At 38.6% G+C, this 23,050-nt stretch overlaps 1 protein-coding gene across 2 annotated transcripts in view; it reads left to right on the plus strand.

The window, feature by feature from the left end:
* DROSHA (drosha ribonuclease III) overlaps positions 1 to 23,050 on the plus strand; it is a 73,838-nt gene that overhangs the window by 46,835 nt on the left and 3,953 nt on the right. For both annotated transcript variants that reach the window (XM_083862635.1, XM_083862636.1), the window contains 11 exons: positions 1,598 to 1,697; positions 4,004 to 4,106; positions 7,098 to 7,168; positions 8,253 to 8,297; positions 11,051 to 11,208; positions 12,796 to 12,901; positions 16,441 to 16,582; positions 17,548 to 17,630; positions 17,744 to 17,847; positions 19,832 to 19,924; positions 20,712 to 20,758. In XM_083862635.1, the coding sequence (XP_083718761.1) occupies positions 1,598 to 1,697; positions 4,004 to 4,106; positions 7,098 to 7,168; positions 8,253 to 8,297; positions 11,051 to 11,208; positions 12,796 to 12,901; positions 16,441 to 16,582; positions 17,548 to 17,630; positions 17,744 to 17,847; positions 19,832 to 19,924; positions 20,712 to 20,758 (1,052 nt within the window). The remainder of the gene's footprint in view (positions 1 to 1,597; positions 1,698 to 4,003; positions 4,107 to 7,097; positions 7,169 to 8,252; positions 8,298 to 11,050; positions 11,209 to 12,795; positions 12,902 to 16,440; positions 16,583 to 17,547; positions 17,631 to 17,743; positions 17,848 to 19,831; positions 19,925 to 20,711; positions 20,759 to 23,050) is intronic.

Consider the following 23,050-nt stretch of genomic DNA (forward strand, 5'->3'; position numbering starts at 1 on the left):
GGGTTCTTTTTGTCTACTTGCAAGGGAGAAGCATTTATGGGTAATGTTGAATGCGTTGGAGTTCTTGTATTTCCAGTAATTAGGGCTATAGCTTCCATAACGGCTTAAATAGTTAAGCACAAATGCAATTTATTCAAAAGTAATGAGAAAACCGCATGGCTCATCAAAAATTGCTCCAGTTCTGGCCTGAGTATTCTGAAATCAGTGAACAGTACAGGCATATTATTCGTTTTCTCCTTTGTTCTACCTTATCTTAGTAGAGGTAAACAGGTTGCACAATATAAGGATTATAATCTATTTTCACCTGCTTTGTTCTACTGTTTTTAATAGAAGTATGGTCTTGTTTACTGCTAATTTGCTCTTTAAGCCAGTTTGTTACATGAACAGCAAAACTGCCTTTATATCTCTGTTCTCTACTAGCCATTAGCTACGTGATATTAAAAACTATTGGCCTATAAAGGTCCCCACTGCCCTTAAATCTCATGGCCTTTTCTCTCGTACAGCAGTACAGGCTGATAAGATGGAAGACTTGCTGATTAAAATGTCTTGCATTTTTCATTGTCATTGTTCATCAGCCATCAGTTCACTTTCTGACCTAACTTTTGTCTTGATTCAGAAAAAAAATGAGCTCCATTTCTGTTCAATAGAGTTTGTAAGCACCTATTTAAGTCTGATTTTTTTTTCTACCTCTCTTAACTTCAGGTGTCTGCTGTTGTGAATTATGATGCTTGATTAGATTGCCTCTAAGTTTTATAGCAGATTTTGTGCTTAAATAATCTTGCATCCATCTGCATTTTTCTCCCTGTGTACTGGCTTAATAAAACATTTTAATAATTAGTGCCATACAGTGCCTTAATTGTGGAATGTTGAAAACCATCTGTGTATTAACTTTTTTCAACATGGGTTAGATAGTCATAGATGAAAGTATCCCAAAATCATTTATTCATTACTCAGATCTTGATGGGGTCAGTGAATTACTTGTTTTGTTTTGTTTCTGTTTTATGAAGTACCTTGCTAGCATGATGACAAATACCATCAAAGGTTGTTAAAAGCCTGTGATTTTTACCTCATTTTTTTGTGTGTGTGGTATAATGACTTCATACATTTGATAAATACAGGCTGTTGAGTTCTGTTCTTTGTTTTCATTGTTAAAGCACTTTAAGAGACATCTATAAACAGATAGATACCCTGTTGGCAGCAGCATCACCTGAAGGCACTGTGTACCCACAGCATGGCCTTTCTCAAGGCTGAGGCTTCCCTGGTGCTTTATTCCTCAGCGTCCTCTAGGTGTCAGCTGTGCTGCTCATAGACAGAAACTTGAGATGAGGGAACTGCAGGCTGGGTCAGGGATTTAGACCTTATGTGCTGCCCAGCAGAGAAACAGCCCTCTTCCTCCCCTGCTGCCAGTGCTATCCTGTCAGATAGGGCATTGTTTGAATGTTTGTATCTTTACCTTACTTCAAGTTGAATTCCACTTTGGGAAGGGCACAGTTTTACTCACTAGGATTGGAGGAAAGGGCACAGTTTTCTACAGGTGTGTGTGGTTCATCTTTTATTCAAATGCTGACAGCATCTTGTTTACTTTTTGTTTTCCCAGTGTCCACTTATACTACCTGTTTCCCACTCTGGAGGAGGGAGGATTAGCAACGTACCGCACTGCCATTGTGCAGAATCAACACCTGGCCATGCTGGCCAAGGTACAGCTCTCTGTGTCTCTGTCTTTCACATCCGTGGGTAGAATGCTATGAGTGTCTGCATTGCTTCTTGAGGGAGCTGCCTGCTTTGAAGATCACTTTTTTTGCTGTGTTTTGTGTGCAAGATTTGGGATGCGGATGCAGGACCCCTTTTTAGTTTGAAAGTAGATTTTAAAGATGAAGGAGAACTTCATGTTCTCTCCAAAGCATGCTTTTTGGAAAAATGATTTTTGCAGGCGTAAAGATAAGTTTTTAGCCTTTGTTGAAGATGTGCCTATACTTGCCTTTAATTTGCACAAGTAATGAAACTCACAGTAGAACTTCAGTGAAAAAAGAATCAAACTTATAAATATGTTGTTTATAAGAGGACTTTCTGATAGAATATGTAGGGAGAATGTGGAAATAGGAGGTAGAAAAAATGGGGGGAAAAATTTCATCTGCTCCATAACCTATGCAGTCATTTTCAGGCCCACTGTAGACTGTCAGAGTAGTTAGAAGTACATTAAAACAGGGTTTTGGAGAAGAGTTGTGTCATTTCCTGAAAAAATTAAGATGCCTTAAAATTTTGTTTAATTTATTTCTGTGAATGACAGAACTTTTTATATTTCTATATATGATAGTGGTGTGTGGTATTATGGTACAGAAAGTTGATTCAATCTCTTCATAAATAAATAGGTATTCCCTTATTCATTCTTGATTTTGTTAGCGTTTTTTTTAAGTAAGTCTGAGGCTTACTGATGCAGTTGATTATGCTACACATGTGCACACACTGTCCACTGCATACTGCTGATAGTTTTCAAGTTGCTCTTTTAATCTATCCTCTCTGTAATCACACAGTGCCCTAAACAAGCATATCCAATCTTGGTATTTTGGCAAAAACTGCAGGATTTCTAACATAGCATCTTTTTGCTCAGCTCTCAGGAGAAGCATAGGATGGGCAGTGAACACAGTAATTTTCTTTCATTTCTTTCTTTATTAATTTAGCTAAGCGTGAATTGATTGAAACATTTCATATCAGGGCTTTGTTTACAAATAAGGTATTGCCTGACATTTGAATTCATTATACTGTTTTTAAACCTGCATCAGGAAAGCTCATATATTCTTAAAGTCTGTCCACAGCCTTTATCATTATACATGGACAATTTTTGAAAATTCTTATTGCAATATTTTAAAAACTGCAGATACAGCTGTAAATATTAAATATCTGTGTATTCCCAGTTTTCCAGCTTAACCTTTGTTCCTCTCATGTGTCTTACATGATATTTATCCCCTGCAGTGTCATGTTGCATTCAGTTCACTTAATATAATTCTTAGCCTCTTAATGTCTCTTGAACCTGTGGAATGCTGTTCATAATTAAGGATCAAATGATGAGTGTAAGAAGTTTGAATTTTAAATAAAACAATTAATATTCTATTATTATGTTGGCTCTAGCAAATGCTCACCGTGCAGTGTAAAGTGTGATGGAACACTGTAAGTTGTAGTTCACAGTGTTCTGGAGCAGTGAACAGGCTGCCTGCCTTTCATTGAAAATGGAAAACTTTTTGGCAATTGAAACGTGTCTAAACCATGCATGTCAAAGGATTTAGTCTCCAACTTTACCTCTTAAATATACTCTGGGAGGATGAAGTTGAAAGTTAGCAAGAAATTAATGAGTAGAAACTTACACCCGGCTGGGAAGAGCCTATTCTCATACAAACATTGTGAGATGCACAAATCTCTTTTTTAAAAATCCCAATAATGATTTTGTGTCAAAAAGACAAATATGTAAAGAGAATCTAGGAGTTCTTGCCTGCATTTCTATAGCAGAATTATCATGTATTATAGAAAATATCTGGCTTACTACCTGAGATTTTGACTGGCAAGCACACCTATAGTTCAAGCAACAGATGAGTGTTAATGATGCATTTTTGAAAGGAAGAAGGAAGCTAGGTGGCACTGCAGATTAAAATATGAGCCTTCTCTTGCAGTGCCCAGAGGCCACCACCTGTTGATGGTCTTAGAGGAAAAAGCCAGATGTTCAGTAGAATGTGTCTACCAGAGTTCCTACTCCTCACTGTTCTGCTTTAGCTTCTTTTGGTTTGATAATTCTGGTTTTTCCGTGGTTTCACACTCTAGTTGTTTACCTCTGATAAACAAGGGAAATTTTTTGTCATTTTAGACTGTATCTAAACTGAAACTGTGGAGAAAAGCATCATAGTTCCTTCAAACCTAGTACTGCATGGTGACAGTGTAATTGAACTTCAGTGACTAAACTGGTACTCTTGTACTTCTAAAGCCATGGGTTTAATTCTTTCTCCATATTTTGCAGAAGCTGGAACTGGAACGATTCATGCTCTATGCTCATGGCCCAGACCTTTGCAGGGAGTCAGATCTCCGTCATGCCATGGCCAACTGCTTTGAAGCCCTAATAGGTAACATGTTTGCATTGTGTGTGCAGGCAGCCACATTTCTGTGTGCCGTGCTGACTGTGATGGAGGCAATGTGCACCTGTTGAGTAGTGTTAGGAGGAGTAGGCAGTAGTAAAGCTATCTACATCATCTTTGTCTCTTGACCTCTCCTGCACATATGCCATGTGTATAAACACAGTGATTGTGTAGTACAGCCATGGAAATCTCATCTTCCATATCCTAGCTCCCACACACTGAAGTGAAGCTGTTCCATGTCACTGCAGAACTCAGCCTCTCCTGTGCCTGACATGGTCTGACAACTGCCCCCTGTCTGAGGGGAGCAGTTCAGTCACCATGGCCTGGCAGAAGATAAGGAGGTTCACTGCTTCCAACAGTGTTTGAACAGACCTGTTACCTCAGCCCTGAATTTTAAACTGGAGCTTGCTTTCTGAATGCATCAGGCACTCCCAACTCAGTCACCAGACTACTTCCTCTGTGCCCTGCTAGCCTTCTGTGAATTTGCAAAGTAAATACCTTTTAGTCTTTGCATTTTTCTTATAGGTAAAAAGCATGGCAATATGCCATGGCTGGTGTAATAAAGCTACCCTCTAGCTGAGGGTGAAGGAGAGTTGTGTTAAATTTGCTGTTGGGTGCTAAGATGCTGATTAGTGACTGCTGCACTGGTCTGTAGGTTTATATTGCAGACAAAGTCAGGGCCTGACTACAGTTACCAAGCAGGAGGGTAGAAATCTCACTGGTTACATCTGCACAAGCTCTATTTTAAATAACATATTTTTAGGAACTGTCACTTGTGTGACTACACAAAGCAAGTTAATCTCACTGCTTTGACTTCATATTCATTGAGATGTACTGTACAAGTTACTAGCTATGAGAATGGTTTAGCCCTGATGCAGGTCTTTATGTATGACACGAGCTCCTAAAGCATTTTGTCCTGCTTTGAAAAATAGATCATAGTTGGCTTAGATGTCAACAGTTCTGTGCATTCTGCCTTGGGCCAGATTGCGTTTCCTCTTATCAAGAAATAAGAGTTTTCTTTTTAACTCTGTTTTGCTTTCCATGAACACTTTGATCTTTAATTTAAAAATAAAAAGCAAACAGAAGAGGAACACTAGATATGTATCTGTGTCTTTGTTTGTAGGCTTCAGCTTGTCTAGAGTGTAGTGATGAGAACTATTTGGCAAGCATTGAGATTTGCTGAGAGAGCAGGCTTGCTGTTTAACCTCCAATACAAAGCTGTTCAGAAAGTTAATTGAGCAATAAGATTTTGTCAGTGCTGTAGCTAAAATTTGGGAGCTTGTTTAGGGACTATAAAAGTATATGTAGGGTCTGGAACTCCTACTTGAGGCTGTTTTACAAAGTCTGCTACTCCTTCACAAAGTCCCTGTGATGAAAATGAAAAACAGAAGTATGAGCAGGCTGCGTGGGAATTGTTTAAAATTTTGTGCTCTCATAATATTCCTCTGCAAAATTAGTCTTATAAACCCCCAAACTGTTCTTCGAGGGGTCCAAAGAAAGTAGTTGACCTAGTGAAGAATCAAAGAGGAAAGGGGAAAAACAAGGCAAATCATGTTCTTCCTGTGTGTAGGAACATGCACTCCCTTTCTCTGTGGTCTTGATGTAGCTGTGTATTCCATTTGCTTTTATGCTTACAGTAACAAGTTGGAGATTTTCAGAAGCTCTCCTGTAAAGCATATTAAAGGACAAAATGTTGATACTAAATTTAAGAAGGGCCTATGCAGGTATAGAGTATATAGGGTACACCCAAAAATATAGTATGTTAAAACAAGTTTTGCAGAGCTTGTTACTGATGGACATGTGGAGAGGGCTAGTGAGGGCTGTGTGTGAAGTTTTAAAAAAAGCAAAAAACAAACATAATCTTCAGAAGCTGAGACACTTAGAGGTGCCATTTCCAGTTCAGACAATAAATTGTTTTGATACCAATAAGGAAGGAAGCTCAGGAGGACCTTGAGCTTTGCAGTAGTCCTGACACATGGTTTATGTGCAGAGTGTAATCTTGTCAGAAGTATAGAATAAATGGCAATTACTTGCTAGTTATCGAAATGTTTTTCATGGGTTTCCCTATCTGCAAATGTTGTTGTGGTTTATCCCCAGCCAGCAGCCAAGCCCCATGCAGCCACTCACTCACTCCACCAGTGGGATTGAGGAGAGAATCAGAAGGGCAAAAACTGGAAAAGTCATGGGTTGAGATAAAGACAGTTTCATAGGGAAAGCAAAAGCTGTGCGCACAAGCAAAACTGAACAAGAAGTCATGTCACTGCTTCCCATGGGCAGGCAGGCCCTGTCACGTGTAACAGTGACTTGAGAGGACAAACACCATCCCTCCAAGCATACCCCTTTCCTCCTTGCTTCTCTGCTATTTATATACTGAACATGATGTCATACAGTTTGGAATATCCCTTTGGTCAGTTTGGGTCACCTGTCCTGGCTGTGTCTCCTCCCAACCTCCTCTCATTAGTCTCCTCTCCAGTGTGGCAGTACCAAAAGCAGGAAAGACCTTGGCTCTGTGTGAGCCCTACTCAGCAATAAAAAAAAAACCCCTCTGTATTATCAATCCTGTGTTCAGTAAAAATGGAAAACATCCCTGTACTGTCACTGTGAAGTCACCCTGTAGTCACTGTGAAGAAAATTAACTCTATCCCTGCTGAAACCAGCACAATTGTATGGCTAGCTGTTTCCTGGAAAGTACTCTTGGAAATACATTGCATCTAGGTTAAACTTTGCTCTTTGGATGTATAATTTCCTATCACTGATATACTTACTTCAAGTTTTCCTTTGCATTTTGTGACTGTTGATTTATGCTGGTGTTTAATATGCTTTAAATTTCTCTAAAAAATATGTGTTGCTACAGAAAACATGCTTTTAAAAATGAATGTGTTGGAGATCAAGTCCAAGATCTTTGACTTTCTCATGCTTAGTAATCTTCTAGGTACTAATTGCATTATTGACCTTTGACATATTGGTCCCCTCACATAGGAGCTGTTTATCTAGAGGGAAGCCTAGAAGAAGCAAAACAATTATTTGGACGTTTGCTCTTCAATGAAAAGGTATTTATGTACTTACATGGTTTGATTTCCAGTTCAAAAATAACTTGATGTTCTTTCCTGTCCATTGTTTTACTTGAGGATCACAAATGAACAGAAATACTGTTTTCTGTAGTTCCAGGAAATTAAATTAGGACAGCAAGCTTGTACTGATCCAGGCAAAAAAATTATGATGTTTTCTCAGGTGTGCTTTAGGGTGCTTGGCTTAGGTAGGGAAAGGTGGTGGTGTGGGAAACCTGACAGCTTCCATCCAAAGTGCACCTCTGAAAACAGAAATGTGTGCTGCAGATCCAGGAGTCAGGCTCTGCAGGAATGATGCGCATGTCAAGCAACTATTCTGTTTTATCAATTAAATCATCCTACCCTAAAAACTTTAAATATAACCCTAAAAGCTTTAAATATATATATTTGGAAAACAAAAAGGAGGGTGTTTCATTCAGCATTTACCCAATTTCACAGTGTGCAAGAATAGATCAGGGTGTATCTTAGATGGCTGTTAGCTAGAACATGTGGTATACAAAGATGAAGGAAAATACCCACTGCTGGGACAGCACACGTGGCAGTGGTGAGAGGATATAGTAATTGTATATTATTTTCCTTCCTCTAAGTCTGTGAAATGACAAAGCTTATTAGAAATAAAAGTATTTGGAAGCCTGTTGTAACTCAGTGTTTATTTGTTGCTCAGTGGCTGTAGTGAAGAAAGCCTTTATGAAATAGAAGAAAATAAGTGTTTTTTTTCTTTTTTTTTCAGTCCTTGCCTTTGGAGAAATCAAACTTGCTACTGAGGAGTACTTGCAAATAAAGTTAGTCCTGAGGCTTAAACAAATCTTTTTCTTCCTTTAACCACTTTTTATGTGGTTCAAGGATTTTTCCACCTCTTTGACACAAGCTAATTGGGAGAACTACAGGCAGTTTGAACAGCAAATACACGATTTTAAAAATTAGTTTGCCAGCACTATTGAATTTGCAATAAGCAGAGTCAGCATCTGAAATAGTTCAGTATTTCAAGTAATGACATTTTATTTAGTACTGTGGAATTTGTTAAATGACTCCCCTGAGCATTAAAGGCATCTCTCAATGTTTGCAGGACCTGCGGGATGTATGGCTTAATTATCCACTACACCCACTCCAAGTAAGTGTATCCCTTTCTGTAATAAATTTCACAGTTCTGTTTTATTTTCAGGGATGCTTTTCCATAGGTTTCCATTGTGATGACATCTCAGAAATTGTGCTAAAGAGGAGACAAAGGAATATATATATGCTTTCCTTTGTGTTTGGTTTATGATTTGTTTGGTTGGGTTTTTTAAATAAGTAGTGAGTTTCTGCCTCTCTGAGAATTAAGCATTCACCTTTCCTTAGCTCATGTTTGTTATATAACTGTGCCTATACAATAAATCCAATGACAGGTAATGTTTTGACAGCTTCTTGTTTGTCTTCTCTAAGTCAGAGGAAAATAGTGCAAAAGCAATCTATGAATATATTTTCTTCACCTGAAATTAGGATTGAAACCTTAATAGCAGGAAGGCACATTAATTAAATGCCATAAAAGTTTTGATTTGATTCTATTTTGATTTTGTGTGTGTGCCCATGCAATGATACTGTGGCTGTTTCAGTGATTCCAGTAACTTTAATACCACATAAATACTAAAATTATGAAGGCATCTGGAGGTTAACTTATCCTCCATGTATCAAAAGATACAAGTTCACAAGCTGTCAGTTTATGAGGCTGGAAGTTGGGAGATTGATGTCCCAGCCCATCCTCCCCTACTGAATTCTTGGGCAGACATAGAGCAAGTCTCAGAGCTGCTCTGCACTGTAGCTCCTTGTCTTCAGTGCAAGCAGGAGTGTGCAGGGGTGCTGCAAGAACAGCAGGGAGTGCACAGCCAAAATCTTCAGCAACAAATGAGTACATGCGGAGAATTTTTACAACCACAAACCTCTGAGTGTAAATACAAAATACTCTTAATAGGAAGATAACATTTTGAGATTCAGCACTGGCTGTCCTGTGTAGTGGCACATGCAGCTCCAAAGAAAGTTGTTCTTACTCTGAATTTCTTTCTTTTCTCTTACTTTATTTTAACCTTTTCAACCGTGCTTTCACAAGGAAGACTTGCACTCTGCTTAGATATTGGCAACACTCAGCCAGTAGGAAGCTTGTAATTTGTTACTACTACCTTGACTTGTGTCATGAAAATGGTTTTCTTCCACATCCCAAAACCATCCTAGGGGGGTTTTGCCAGTAGGTGAAACACTGGCAGCTCAGGCTGGTCTTTGGGCCCAGCTAGCCTGAAAAAAGGCATTTTTAAAAAGTACTAAAAATCACTGTAAAATATAAGATCCCAATCAATAATAATAATAATAAACTTCTGGGCAAAATAACATTTACAGATCTTCAGTTCTGTGTATTTGGCTGTAGCCAAGTCTATAAAAATGGTTCTAAAAAATAATTAGTGGTCATCTGGATACATACGAACTCTTTAGAAAGAGTCAACATGTAGACAAGTCCTGCCTCACAGGTGTATGGAAAGTTTTAGGAGACAAAACAGCATGTGATAATGCAGATGATGCTGTCTGCTGGGTTTCCTGAGAGGCTGTTGGAAAGACAGTCAGGAAAGGCTTTTAATTTTTTTCTTCTTTTTTTAAGAAGCAATAAAAAAAAGCAACTCCAGTGAAAAATGTCAGTCCCTAGCAGATTTAAAGGAATGGCTGAAACATACGAAATGGAGAACAGGAGGGAAATGACCACATCTTGCAAGGAATGGTGATCGCTGGCAGATTTCCCTCGGGATCTTTGCTAAAGTACAGGCTGTTCTCGTTGACACCCTAGGGAAGAGGATGAGCAGTGAGGTGGCAGTTTGTTGACAGTACCAAATTATTTCAGGTAGCAGGGACAACAGCAGACTGAAGAATTGCACTCTGGTTGTGAGAATGCAAGGGTGACTCACTGTGGAGTTTAACAAAGCAGAAGAAATTCTGTGTAGGTAAATAGAAAGGGCTGTGCATGAGGAAGCAAAAAGCAGTCTCAGCTCCACATGCAGCTGAACTCCAAAATGAAAATTATCACCCAAGTATGGGATTTTGGTGAAAGGGTATGTAGCTCTATGAAGGTGTGAACTGAATGCTCAATACAGAAGAAAGACAAATTGAACATAATCAATTAATAGAAAAGGGGCAGACAACAGACCAAAAATTACCTCAATGCCAGTTTTAAAAGTGGTGGTTATTCTTAGGCGTTTTTTTAAGGCATCCTCTTTTGGATAATTCTTCTTCTAAGGCATTACAGAAATGCTTAAGCCATTTCTCAGCTCCACGAAGACATTTAACAGTGTCATCTGATCAAGGACATTAGAGAAGAAACTGATAAGATATAGACCCAAAGCAATAATTTGATAATTTTGTTGTGTTAGTGTGCCCATATTCAGAGTGTTTATTCTTGATTTTTGATACTTAAGGAAAGTGGGAGAAATTGATTTGGGTTTTGTCTCGTCTTGACATGCTGTCAGTCTACGAGCCCAATTCTAATAATTTCTGAATCCATTGCTCAGTTGCAAACAGTGTGATAATGTTAGAAAATGCAGAAATATACAATTGTACATATTTTGTGGAAGTTTGTATTATGTTACAATGCATCCACATTTAGAGACATGCAAGTGATGTGTTTAAATGCCTCAGCTATTAAAAAAGCATACATCAGAGCTCATCTCTTCTTTGAGTAGTAATTATCCAAGAAGAAAAGGCAGAGGAAACTTGGTTTTCTCCGTTCAGCTGTCCATGGAACTTGTTCATTGTGTTCTTTGCCCTTGATTTAGAAAAGGCTTGCTTTTCTCTGAAAATTTCTGCAGCAGTCTGAGTTGGTAATTACTTAACACTTAATTTTTCTTGCAGCTGCAGGAGTCCAATACTGATAGGCAACTCATTGAGACCTCTCCAGTTCTTCAAAAGCTTACAGAGTTTGAGGAGGCGATTGGAGTCATCTTTACTCATGTTCGGCTTCTAGCACGTGCATTCACTCTGAGGACAGTAGGCTTTAACCATCTGACTCTGTGAGTACATAGCAAAAGTCCTCATTGAGGTCTGTTGACCCTTCTGTTAGAGCATTCCAGATTGCCTAGTTTGTGAATAAACTATGTGACATTAATTTCCTGGAATAGAGCAGCTATGTTCACAAGCCCACCTGGCTCAGTATGCCACCTCTGACAGTAGTCAGTACCAAATACCTTGGGAAAGACTGTAGAAGCTGTTAGAGACCTATCCCAGTGTTTGAGTTTTCTGCATGACTGATATTTGTACATCACTCCTGAGACGGTAGCAAAACATTCCTGGAGGTACATTTGGGCAGAGAAAAGAAGTAAAATTTCATTCTTTGGTCCAAGCACAGCCCTTGTTTCTGTTGCTTGCAAAGCTGCCAGGCCCTGTTTTCAAGCAAACGGTATTATAGAATATGCTGAGTTGGAAGGGACTCATCAGGATCATCAAGTTCAACTCCTGGCCTTGCATAGAAACAAGAGTCACACTATGTGTCTGAGACTGTTGTCCACACACTTCCTGAACTCAGACAGGCTTGATGCTGGAACCACTTACCTGGGGAGCCTTTCTAGTATTAAACTATCCTCTGGGTGAAAAACCTCTTTCTGAAAGGCAACCTAAACCTCTTCTGACTCAGCTCTGTGCTGTTTCCTTGAGCCCTGTCTCTGGTCATGAAAGTGGAGAGATTGGTACCTGCCCCTCCGTTCCCCTCTGCGATGAGGTCTCCCCTCAGTGCCCTCCAGGCTGAACAAAGTGACCTCAGCTGTTCCTCGTATGGCTTCCCCTCAAGACTTTTCACCATCACACTTGCTTGCCCTTACTTGTTCTCAGACAGCTTAATGTTGTCTTTATATTGTGTCACCCAAAACTGCCCCCAGCACTCGAGGTGAGGCTACCCCATTGCAGAGCAGAGCAGACTGGGACAATCCCCTCCCTTGCCTGCCTGGCCATGCTGTGCCTGATGCCCCCAGGACACATTTGGCCCTCCTGGCTGCCGGGGCTCTGCTGGCCCATGTTCAACTTGCCATCGACCAGGACTCCCAGGACCCCCAGGTCCATTTCCACAGTGCTGCTCTCCAGCCTCTCATTCCCCACTCTATACACACAACTGGGGTTGTCCTAGACAGAGAATCTGGCGCTTGCCCTTGTTAAACTTCATGTCAGTAATTACCCTCCCTAGGATGTTGTATGAGTTTAAACCCTGATCCTTTTCTTGTGAATGGGTAGACATTTTTCTCTGTTGGAGTCACTGCATTCATTAGTTCATTTCCTTAAAACAAGTTTGAGATAGAGATCTTACCCCATTACAGATTTGATGTCAACTGCTCTTCTCCTTCATTTAGTCTGTGATCTGTAATCTAATGATTGCATTTATTTGTAGCTATCCCGATTTGCTTTTCGCCTGTAAGTTGGTGTTACTACAGTAATGAGCTGTGTTTTCATCTCACCTGATTAACACTGAAAAATTGTTTTAAATGTGTTTGGAAATGAGCAAGTCTCACGTTCAGATCACTCTTCATTTTCATTTGTGTGTGCATGCTGGTTTTGGTTTATTCCTTGCTGAGTGCTTATTGATTTTGCTGCATTGATGTCTCATTTTTCAGAGGCCACAACCAGAGGATGGAATTCCTGGGTGACTCCATAATGCAGTTGGTAGCCACAGAGTATTTATTCATACATTTCCCTGATCATCATGAAGGGCACTTAACGGTGAGACTGCCATCAATCATATTCTCCATAAGCACAAGAGTGGGATGGAGACTGGAGTTATCAGAGCAGCCAGTGAATTGTTCTGAGTTTGATTAATAAAAGAAGCCTCAGCAACCACTGCTCTTAATAAGGCTTTGTTAATTTTAAATCATGAGCACTGCAATGAATAGAAAATGGTGATTTATGAGCCCACTGGAATAATTTCTGTTCAATCTATGAAATGGATCAAAAATTTTAAAGATGTCAGAGATGAAACTGAGGGCTCAGACTAGTTCTTGTTAGAAGATGGGTGTCTTAAACCATTTATTTAAATAGATATATCACATAAGTTTTATTTATTCCTGACTTCTAGTCTGTAGTACATGCATACAGGCAGGGTTATACATCCTGATAAACAAGTTTTTTACAATTTATTTTGGTCTGATTTTCCTCTTTTCTTCAATCTGGAGTTCCTGGAGTAGCTTTTGAATTTAATTTTACTGTAGTTATAGTCATCTGTTGACTGCTATAGCCTTTTAGCTTCTCTTATCTCGGCTTTGAACAACTAACTTTGGGAATATTTCAACAATTTGCAGTACTTTAAACACAGTGTGGTAGTATGAGTAGTTTTTTTCCTGATTGATTCATTTTGCCTTACAGTTGTGGCTTTGCAAATAACATTTTCTTGGGTTTACTAAATTTTTTTAGTTTACTTGAACAGCAAAGCAATACATGTGTCAGGGATGTGAGTCAAGTTTTCTAGCTAAAGTTAGGAAATAGCCTAATTTTAGAGTGGTTTCCTCAGATCAATAAAGGGATGACAATGCTAAATCTCTAGCAGGCAATGTGTTATCAAGAATATGATTCTTGAGTCTTTTGGGCTAAAACTGTTTACTAGAGAAAAAAAAATTACATGCTATGACTAAAAGTAACTTGAGTTTTTCTTCACTATTTCTAATGTTTCAGTTACATTTGTATGGATTCTTCTACACTATTCAGGAGACAGGATATAAAGCCTGGTGGGGATTTTTGCTTTCTACATGACTTTTAAAAATGTAGGCATCCATAGTTTTATTACTCTTGTCAGAACTTTTTGGCCAGGAGGACATGAAATGTTGCTGTTAATGGGTGTAAATGCTCAGAACAGTGTCTTTTTGTTACTTAATGTAATGATTAGTGAGTTGGAAAGCACAAGTTGTGCACTTCATTTTTTAGACAAAACTGCAAAGTTAGAGTGGAGTGGATGCTGAAAACACATAGGGATCTGAAAAAGCAGGCAATGGCCTAAAATAAAATTTGAACTCTGGACATGTGCATGTAGAGAAAAAGAAAATTATCTTAAAATGTTTTTAAATTTGGTGACAAATGAAATGAGACAGGAGACTGATAAAGTGTAATCTGAAGAGAAACAGCAAACACTAAGCTCTTCCCTGTCATCTGGGAATATAATTAAATTTGAAGTAATAGGAGAACATCAACTAAATGGTGTTTGGTGTGTTAAGGGCAGTTTTGGTCAAGGATTCCACTTGACTGGCAATGCAGGGGCTTCCCAGTGTGGAGTGATTGCTTTTGGAGAGATGTCTGTAAAGTAACTATATTTAAGAAAAAGAAAGGAGAACATAGTCTCTGCTACATACTTGGAGATAGCCAAATAATGCACCAGAAAAGAAGTTGACATTTTTTTGGATGTTGGAAGATACAGCTTCTCCAATACTGGATTATGGATGTATTTTTCTGGTACAGTCATGAGTGGTATTATGTTGGGTGAAGATGGAAGAATTAGGAAAAAAACTGCTTTGGAATTGGAGTCAAGCTCCAGCTGAGCATCTCATGAGTCTCACTGCATCTGCAGTGGTGCAGGCTGTGTGTTACCAGTGTAGAGACTAACTCTAAAAAAGCTGCTGGAAAGGCACAGGGACTATGTCTTCTCTGTATCATTAAGAGGAATTAATTTCTTGCCCGATCACACTTGTAAGAGGATGTGAATTCTAATACAGACCAAGTTGATAACCACAGTGCTAAGAGGATAACTGTTGGGTTTTTTTTCCTATCTCTAATTCACTGGGTAGTGTATATGTTGCTCTTTTATGATACTACTAATCATGATTATGGGTCCCATCAAAATAAATAGCCTGCAAACACAACAAAATAAATCCTTCCTCTCCCATTACAAGAAACAGATTTTTGTCATGGGACACTGCACTTCTCTCTCATAGGTTAGATATTAGGATATTGTACTTGGGGTACCTAGGATATTGTTGAGGAAAGTATAGTGTATTTATCTTAAGGACATAAAAGGAAAGAATTTTGAAAAGGAACAAATGCTAAATGAGTTTAAACAAAGGTTAGGGAGGCAGGTAATGCTGTCTGCAGTTTGCCTAGTTTACAAAGATCGGGTTGTGAATATCTGCTTCATACATCATTGACAAACAAATTATGAACATTCTGTTCTTTATTTATCTGTTCTGAGAGATGAAGCATCAAGTGCAGCAAATAAATCTTGATTTTTCATAAGCTCAGTTGACGTGCTGGAGCCAGGTACCATATAACTTGTATCTAATAAGCTGAGCAAATGTGATATGGAAGACAAAGAGAGGAAAAAATGTGTGTGCAGCGTCTCAACTCTAGAGTGCACATAAACTGTGGAAAAGAGAGACATTCTTTACTTCTCACCCCCACCTCCTACAGTATCTCTAACTTCTTTGATGCTGTTCCATTTAAAGCAAAAAAACAAACAAGCAGGAAAAATGCTGACCTTGCCAAAGGTTAAAAATTTCTCCCTAAAATTCCAAAACACTCCTTTAAGCTATGTGGGAGCTCTATGTCTTTGTTAGAGCTCCATGATTAAGTAATCTGTCTGGAGCCAAGGTTAAATATTTTTATGACACATCCTGAACACTGTCATATATGGAACATGTTTGGGCAGATCTGTGTCCGGGATGCATTGGCTCAACTGTGCTGCCTTCTAGCAGAGCAAATAGTACATACAGGTTGTCCATCTGTATTTTTTTCTCTGGCCACAGGAATGGAGCAACTTCCTCATCTGCTCATTCTGAAACACTGAACTATCTTGCTTTAATGAGTATTTGTTTCAGTCACCACCTATTTATTTATTATTTGGTGGACACTGGGGACTGTCCATGGACTCCAGAATATTGTTTACCTACACTTTATGTGGGAAAAATATATACAACTGTGTATTACTTAAACTAGGAAACTGCAGATTAGCTGAGAAAGTATAGGACTCATGTAGAGATGGTACATAATCGCAAGGAAGCTCACAAACAAGCATTTTATATGCATGACATATGTACAAAGTAGTATGTCCATAAAATAAGTAAAGATTGGTGAGAATTGAAACAGAAAGAAAAATCTGTAGAAAGAGTGACAGAGTGTGTCTCTATATAAATTACTTGAGATGTCCTGAATCAAAATGTCAGTAAACTGAGAGAAGTGAGAAACCTCAAGGATAAAAGTAACTTTTTCTCCCCAGCTCTCCTAGGTTTTGTAGTTTGTTACTGGTAATTGTTACTATGGAATAGAACTTCTTTCTTTTGCAGCTGTTGAGAAGTTCTTTGGTGAACAACAGGACACAGGCCAAGGTGGCAGAAGAGCTGGGCATGCAAGAGTTTGCCATCACTAATGACAAGACAAAAAGACCTGTAACTCTTCGAACTAAGACTTTGGCTGATCTCTTGGAATGTGAGTTAATTTGGTTATAATAGCTTAGTACTTAATGACTTCCTTGTCCTTGGGGCTTGTTTAAGAAAGCCATTAGAAATCCTCTAAATCTTTCTTAAAAATGTATGTTCAGGTTTCCAAATGAAGTATGCCTGTACCTCTGAAAGCCTGATTTTTGAAGACTAGCCTACGTTTTTGAAGTCTATAAAAGCATGAAGGAGGCATAATTGCAGACAGAAAGTTGAAGGCTTAGAAATTTAGAGGTTGAGATGACCAGGTCAAAAGCATGTCTTCAAAGTTAGTTTATTATCTGAGTTGAGCTATTTAACAGCAGTTTCAGTGTTTAATTAGTATGTTCTTGACACTGTTGTAAGACAAAATAGTTCCTTCAGCAGGTGAATATTTCTGTGGTTCATTTGTCTGCATTTGAGGAGATTTTAAAATGGTCACTCCACAAGAGGGAAGGCTGCATGGAAATGAAATTATTTTTTCATTGATTTTTGGAAATTTGTGCTACCTTCTTTCTTATGAAATGGGAAGAGTGATAAATATTCTGCACAGAAAGTTAATCCCTATCTTGTATATTTTGATGTATTTTGCAAGCCATTCAGACCACTTTGCTTTTGCAAAATCCTGTAAACAAATGGAAATAGCACACAAACAGGAGTGATTTATATCTAAATTATTTTATGGTACCCAGTAGGGATTTATTTGTATGTATTCATGGTCTCCTGGTTAAAATGTGAGATTAGGAGCAAAGTGTTGTTTCTAGGACTTTAAATGACTGGGTGGATTTGGGTAAATCACTTAATCTCTTGGTCAACTTGATTTTTTTTCCTCAAGTATGCAGAATAATACCCTCATCAGATCACTGCTCTGAAACGTAATTGAATATGGCTTTAAAGTACTCAGAGATACTTGTTTCTAGAAGTGGAAGCCAGTAATGCTTTCCTTGGATGAGTGACAGTACCTTTTTTCCCCCCCAGCCTTTATTGCTGCCCTGTACATTGATAAAGATTTGGAATATGTTCACACTTTCATGAATGTTTGCTTTTTTCCACGGCTGAAGGTAAGATCAGTCAGTTTCCTACTTTCCTGCCACTATGTTTTAACACATTGTGGCATTTGAAACTCTTACTACAATCTCTCAATCACAAAAGCATCCTTGTGGACTTCCTACAGGAGTTTATTTTAAATCAAGATTGGAATGATCCTAAATCTCAGCTTCAGCAGTGCTGCTTGACTCTCAGGACAGAAGGAAAAGAACCGGACATTCCTCTTTACAAGTAAGAACGGGCATCTTATGGTTACCAGCTAATTATAACTCTTCCTTGTATATGGAGCAAGATGTGATCAGTCACCCTACATTTTTCCCATAGTTTTTTTTTACTGTTGTTACCCAAGCCCTCTAGTCTGTCTTTTCCTGAAGATGGAAAATACTGTTTTCTAAGGTTTAGGTGTTTTAAGCCATTGCAAGGAAGAGTTACTAAGCATTTTACCTTTACAATTGTAAGGGGAAAATACAGCTTTTATTTTGGAGTGGAGTATTTAATTGGCATAATTCTATTTTTTTTTCTTTGAATGTAAAGAATGGCACTGTTAAAAGAGCTAAACAAATTGCTGGTTTGTTATGAGGTCAAGATATCTCCATTCCATTGTTAGTAACAGATGAAGTTTCTTGATATTATGCAAATATAATAGTGCCTTATGTTTCACCTCCCAGTTACAGGCAGTGTTTCTCATCCACAGGCAGACACTGAAGGGCAGCATAAGTTTTAGACACTTTTGCTGTGCAGTTCAGCTCACAAATGTTCCCCTGTTCAATGACAAAGAGCTCAGGGCAGTGAACCTTTTAACTTGTACAGCTTGGTTAGATACCTGAAGCTGGATGGGATAAATCTCCTTTTCACTTCCAGTTTCTAAATAACGTAATAGCTGCTTCAGAAAGATGATAAATAATAAACCTTAGGCTGTATATTGTATCCATTCAGTTAATGTAGGAAAGGGTGCAATGCTAGCCCAAAAGAAGAGATAAAGGCTATGAAAATTCAAGGCTTGTGTTGCTGGGATTATTATATCACAAAGACATGAAGAATGAAAGTGTGAGTGCCTTTGTTACAGGTAACTGAAGTGAGGTTTCCAATGCAATGTAGCAGTTCAGTGATGGTAACACACACTGCACTTCAGAATTGCCATCCCCTGAACACTGCAGCCAGTGCTCTGCAGGTCTGACTCCTCCGTGTCTCTGTGTGAGGGTTCAGGGCGTGGTCTTGAGTGAGGGGGATGAATTCAATAAAAAACAATTTCCCATTTTTGTAAAAAACACTTAGTATCAAATGTTTGTTTTGTTTTGCTGTGATGATAAATTGATTTTTATAGTACAGCTCAGACCTAGTAATATGCTGTTATCTTCCTATTATCTTGTTAAATTCCTTTTCTTGGGTGTTATCTGTTTCACTGCAGTCAGTACTATTGCTTTTAAATTTAGAGTAGGTTTTATTTGCTCTTGTCACAGTGCATGGAGAGATAGAGTACTTAGTTAGATACTTTAAAAATTGATGTGAAATTCGTGCTCCTTCTAAAACGAAACAAGGTAGCGGACTGAACTTGATCTGAAAGTGGGGAGAGATTTGGGACAGCAGTAAGAAACTGCAAAAGAAGCAATTCATTGCACATCTAGGGAATTGCTTTTTCCCTTTTAGATGGTTGTTGATGTATGTCCTAGACTTAAGGTCAAATAGAAAGTTTGTTTTGTGACAAACTAACTTTCAAAGCTGATGGGAAATTTCTTTGTACTGTGATAATTCAGTATAGAGAGCTACCATGTCTAATACAAAGTTCTTATAAATCTTGCTACCTGCAAGGGACTAAACTCTCAGGGACTAAACTTCTAATGCACACATAATTGTTTGGGTGTGTTTATTTGCAATCACACAGCTCTGCATAATTTATTACTTTATTACAAGTGTTTTCACAGTGTTTGAACACTTAACATTACACTTTGCATTTTTGCTTATAGGTTAAATAAGGTTTTAATTTTCATGTGGTGCTCCTGAGTGAGCCTGGAGTAATAAACATGATCAGTATAAATGCGGTTCCTGTAAGCTCTGGGTTAATGTGATCTATACAGACATCCTTCAACCCTTGCTCTACATTTTGCATTAATTGCACTGTATGTATTGACCAGACTGAAAGCTTGGTGAGCTATGTGCCACAAACAGATTCTGTGTTTTAATACCCGCTGCTTGAATAAAATATTTCTTTTTTCAGGACCTTGCAGACAGTGGGACCTTCTCATGCCAGGACATACACAGTAGCTGTTTACTTCAAAGGGGAAAGAATAGGATGTGGAAAAGGTCCAAGGTATAGTAAAAAATTAATCACATGGTGTTAAAAGTGTGGTGTTGTCCAAAATGACTAGCAATGGAGATAGACCATTGTATGGTCTGCCTGAGAAAAGGAGAGCTGTAGAGCCTTCTTCAAACTTCTTTGCTTCAGGAATTCCTGAAGGGTTCTATGTTAGTATAATTTTGGATCTTAAGCTTTTTTTGGTGAACTTACATTCAAGGTGGCTGGCAGTGCTAGCTGTTTGTGGCTCTCAGACTAGAAACTGCAGAACAGCTTCCAAGAAATAGTGTCTTTATCTTGGTATTTGCTACTGGATTGCTATGCAACTTACACTGGCAAGTTAAGAGTGGCACACTATTACTTTTTTTTTCCTGAGATTACTGCTTCTAGGCGTTTTGGAATGGTTTTAAGGGTCCAAAGACTTCATCCATGAACCTCAAAACCCTCATTTTATGCTACCAAATCTGGTGGCTGTTACAAAAATATCATTTTTTTAACATTCACACATCTGTGATTTTGTTCCTTTTTTTTCTCTCAAGTAAAAGCATATGCTTCAGTGAAGAATGGACTGGAATATTTTGTTATTGTTATTGATCTAAATTAAGAAATATTCTACTGGAGCTGTACTACTATTGCTCACATATTTATGGAAAGGCTGATATATCATATACTCTGGGAATTACTAGCTGCTGGTTATCCAAAAAGTTTCAATGCAAAAGAGTAACTAGTACTTCACTGAAGAGTTTAGTTCATTCTGTGCAGCTTAGATCTCATGTAACATGTTTTTGTTTGGCTTTCACAGTATTCAGCAAGCAGAAATGGGAGCTGCAATGGACGCACTTGAAAAATGTAAGATATTTGGGAAACAGAGAATTCAAAGTTTATTTCCTCGTTCTTTAGTGAGGCAAGGTGCAGATTTTGTGGGGGATAAGTTTTGAACAGAACACATATGCTAAATGCTGTCAGCTTCTAAACAGCAGGTTTTCCTCTTAGTACTTTCAAGACAGTTTTGTAGCAGTTGAAGTTGGTATGATCTCAACAGGTATTTAACGAGAGCTGATCAGCTACAGAGGATGCAACTTCAAGGGAACCCCGTGCAGTAAAATTTCACTGAGGTTTTCCATGCTTATGCATGCAGTGGGATAAGACTGCATAGTCTCTCATGCTTGGATTGTCTCACCCTTGAATTCAGGGGAGGAGGAAAGTGTGACCTTAGAAAATAAATTTGATCTCAGGTTATCAGTAGGCTAGATTAAAATCTATGACGCAGATCCCCAACAATTTTTAGCTGTGAAGAAGGGCTAATATCAGCTGCAGATCCAGGGATCTGTGTATACATCTCTCTAAATTATGTGCTGCATAGCCAGCATGGGAGCAGTCCTTCATTGAAAAGTAGTCTCTGATATGAATGAGTGTGGGCAAGCTTCCTTTATGAAATAACTTTGGTTGGTTGGGTTTAAGTGCCAGATGTGGATGACCTGTAAACAAACAGATTACAAGCATTTTGTGCAGCAGAAATTCTCTATTGAGAAGAACATGGGGAGTCCATTTTTTGCATTTCCTTCAAAGGAAACACATGCAGTTCCTCAGATGTCAAAGGTTTTTAATCTGTTATCTCTGCACGTGGAAATTCAAGAGCTTAAAATTTCAGAAGGCAATAAATCTGTGTAGTTCAGATATGTTTTTATATCCATCTGCTAAGCATATACTTCTCACCACCAGTAAGTTTGACAAGTAGAAAAATGTAACTTCCCTTCTCTGCTGAGTATCTGCAAGATGTTACTGAAGTTTTCTTTGAGTGAATTTTCTTGTGACAGTATCACCACTCAAGAGAGCTGTGAGTTTCATGGCCTATCAATCCAAGGACTTCACAGCTTTCTTCTGACATATATATTTGTTTAAATACCATAGAACTCTAGAGGTCTGTGCTCCTGCTGCCCTTCAATTCAAAACAGAGCCAACTTTCAAGTTAGTTTCTCTGTGCCTTGCCAGTCAAGTTTTAATTTTCTTTTGGGATAGAAGTTAACAAAACCCTTAAGGGCCCTCATTCTATTACGTTGTGCAGTGGTTTGGTTTGTTTGTTGGATTTTTTTAATGCATAAATAGTTAATTTCAAGTAAAAGTAGTTTTCATATACCTATTTATATGATAGCCATGATGAATTTATTACATGAGTTTCCTTTTTACCATCCTAAACGTATTAGAACAGTTTGCTACCGAGCTGAGTTCTTAAACAATCATGTTACAGGCACAATGGTAGAAATCTGATTTTCCTTTTATGGGGCACATGAGCAACAAAATATCCCAGAACTCCATTAAACAAAGCACTAGCGTTTTTAAAACCAATTTTGTTTAGATTGCTTTCTGGTTTAAATAAATATACTCTCCTATGCCCAAGTTGTAAATAACAGATGGATAAACCTTTTATTCCTGTAGTAGATATGTACAAATTTCACTGGCCAATAAAACAAAGCAGTAGAAAGTTATTCTGCTCTACCACAAACTCCTGCAGTTTATGTGGCTTCTGCACCATATTCTCTAGCTGAGAATCCGTGCTGCCTGACATCCAGAAAAAGGAGGAAAATGCTTGGTGCCAAAGTCCTTCTCCCTGAGAAGCCTCAGCTGAATTTTCTCTCAATAGCCAGTGAGAAAGAGAGCAGTCCTTCTCTGAGACATCTACCAGATTTGTTTATGGCTTTAAAGGTCAGTGTAGTAACCTTTTGCGTTCATCTCAGACTGGTTAGGTAGCCAGTGCTGATCCCAGAGCTCTGTGTGATCCCAGCAGGATTTACCACCAGCTGCAGCCTGACACATACTCTACTACCCCTTTGCTTTCTGACTGCCTGGAGGGTGCAGGTCTCCACAGCACAGACACCTGTGAATGTCAGCACCCTGGTCATGCAGAAAACATCACATTCTGCAAGCAGTGTGCTGAAGTGGGAGCAATTCTGTTCAATTATATAAGCTGTTTTTACTGTCTAATGTGTACCCACACATCAGCCAATGGACAAATGCCTGAAAGCAGAAGCATCCGTCTCCCCAGCTATTTCTCCATCACCTCAGCCTTGTCCAGTCTGTTTTAGGCAGTCTTCACTCATCCATGCTCTTAGACTGCTCAAAGGCTGTCTTCTGGTACGTAGC

The sequence above is a fragment of the Zosterops lateralis genome, assembly GCF_965231275.1.
Source record: "Zosterops lateralis genome assembly, chromosome: 1".
In the NCBI taxonomy this organism is placed as follows: Eukaryota; Metazoa; Chordata; class Aves; order Passeriformes; family Zosteropidae; genus Zosterops; species Zosterops lateralis.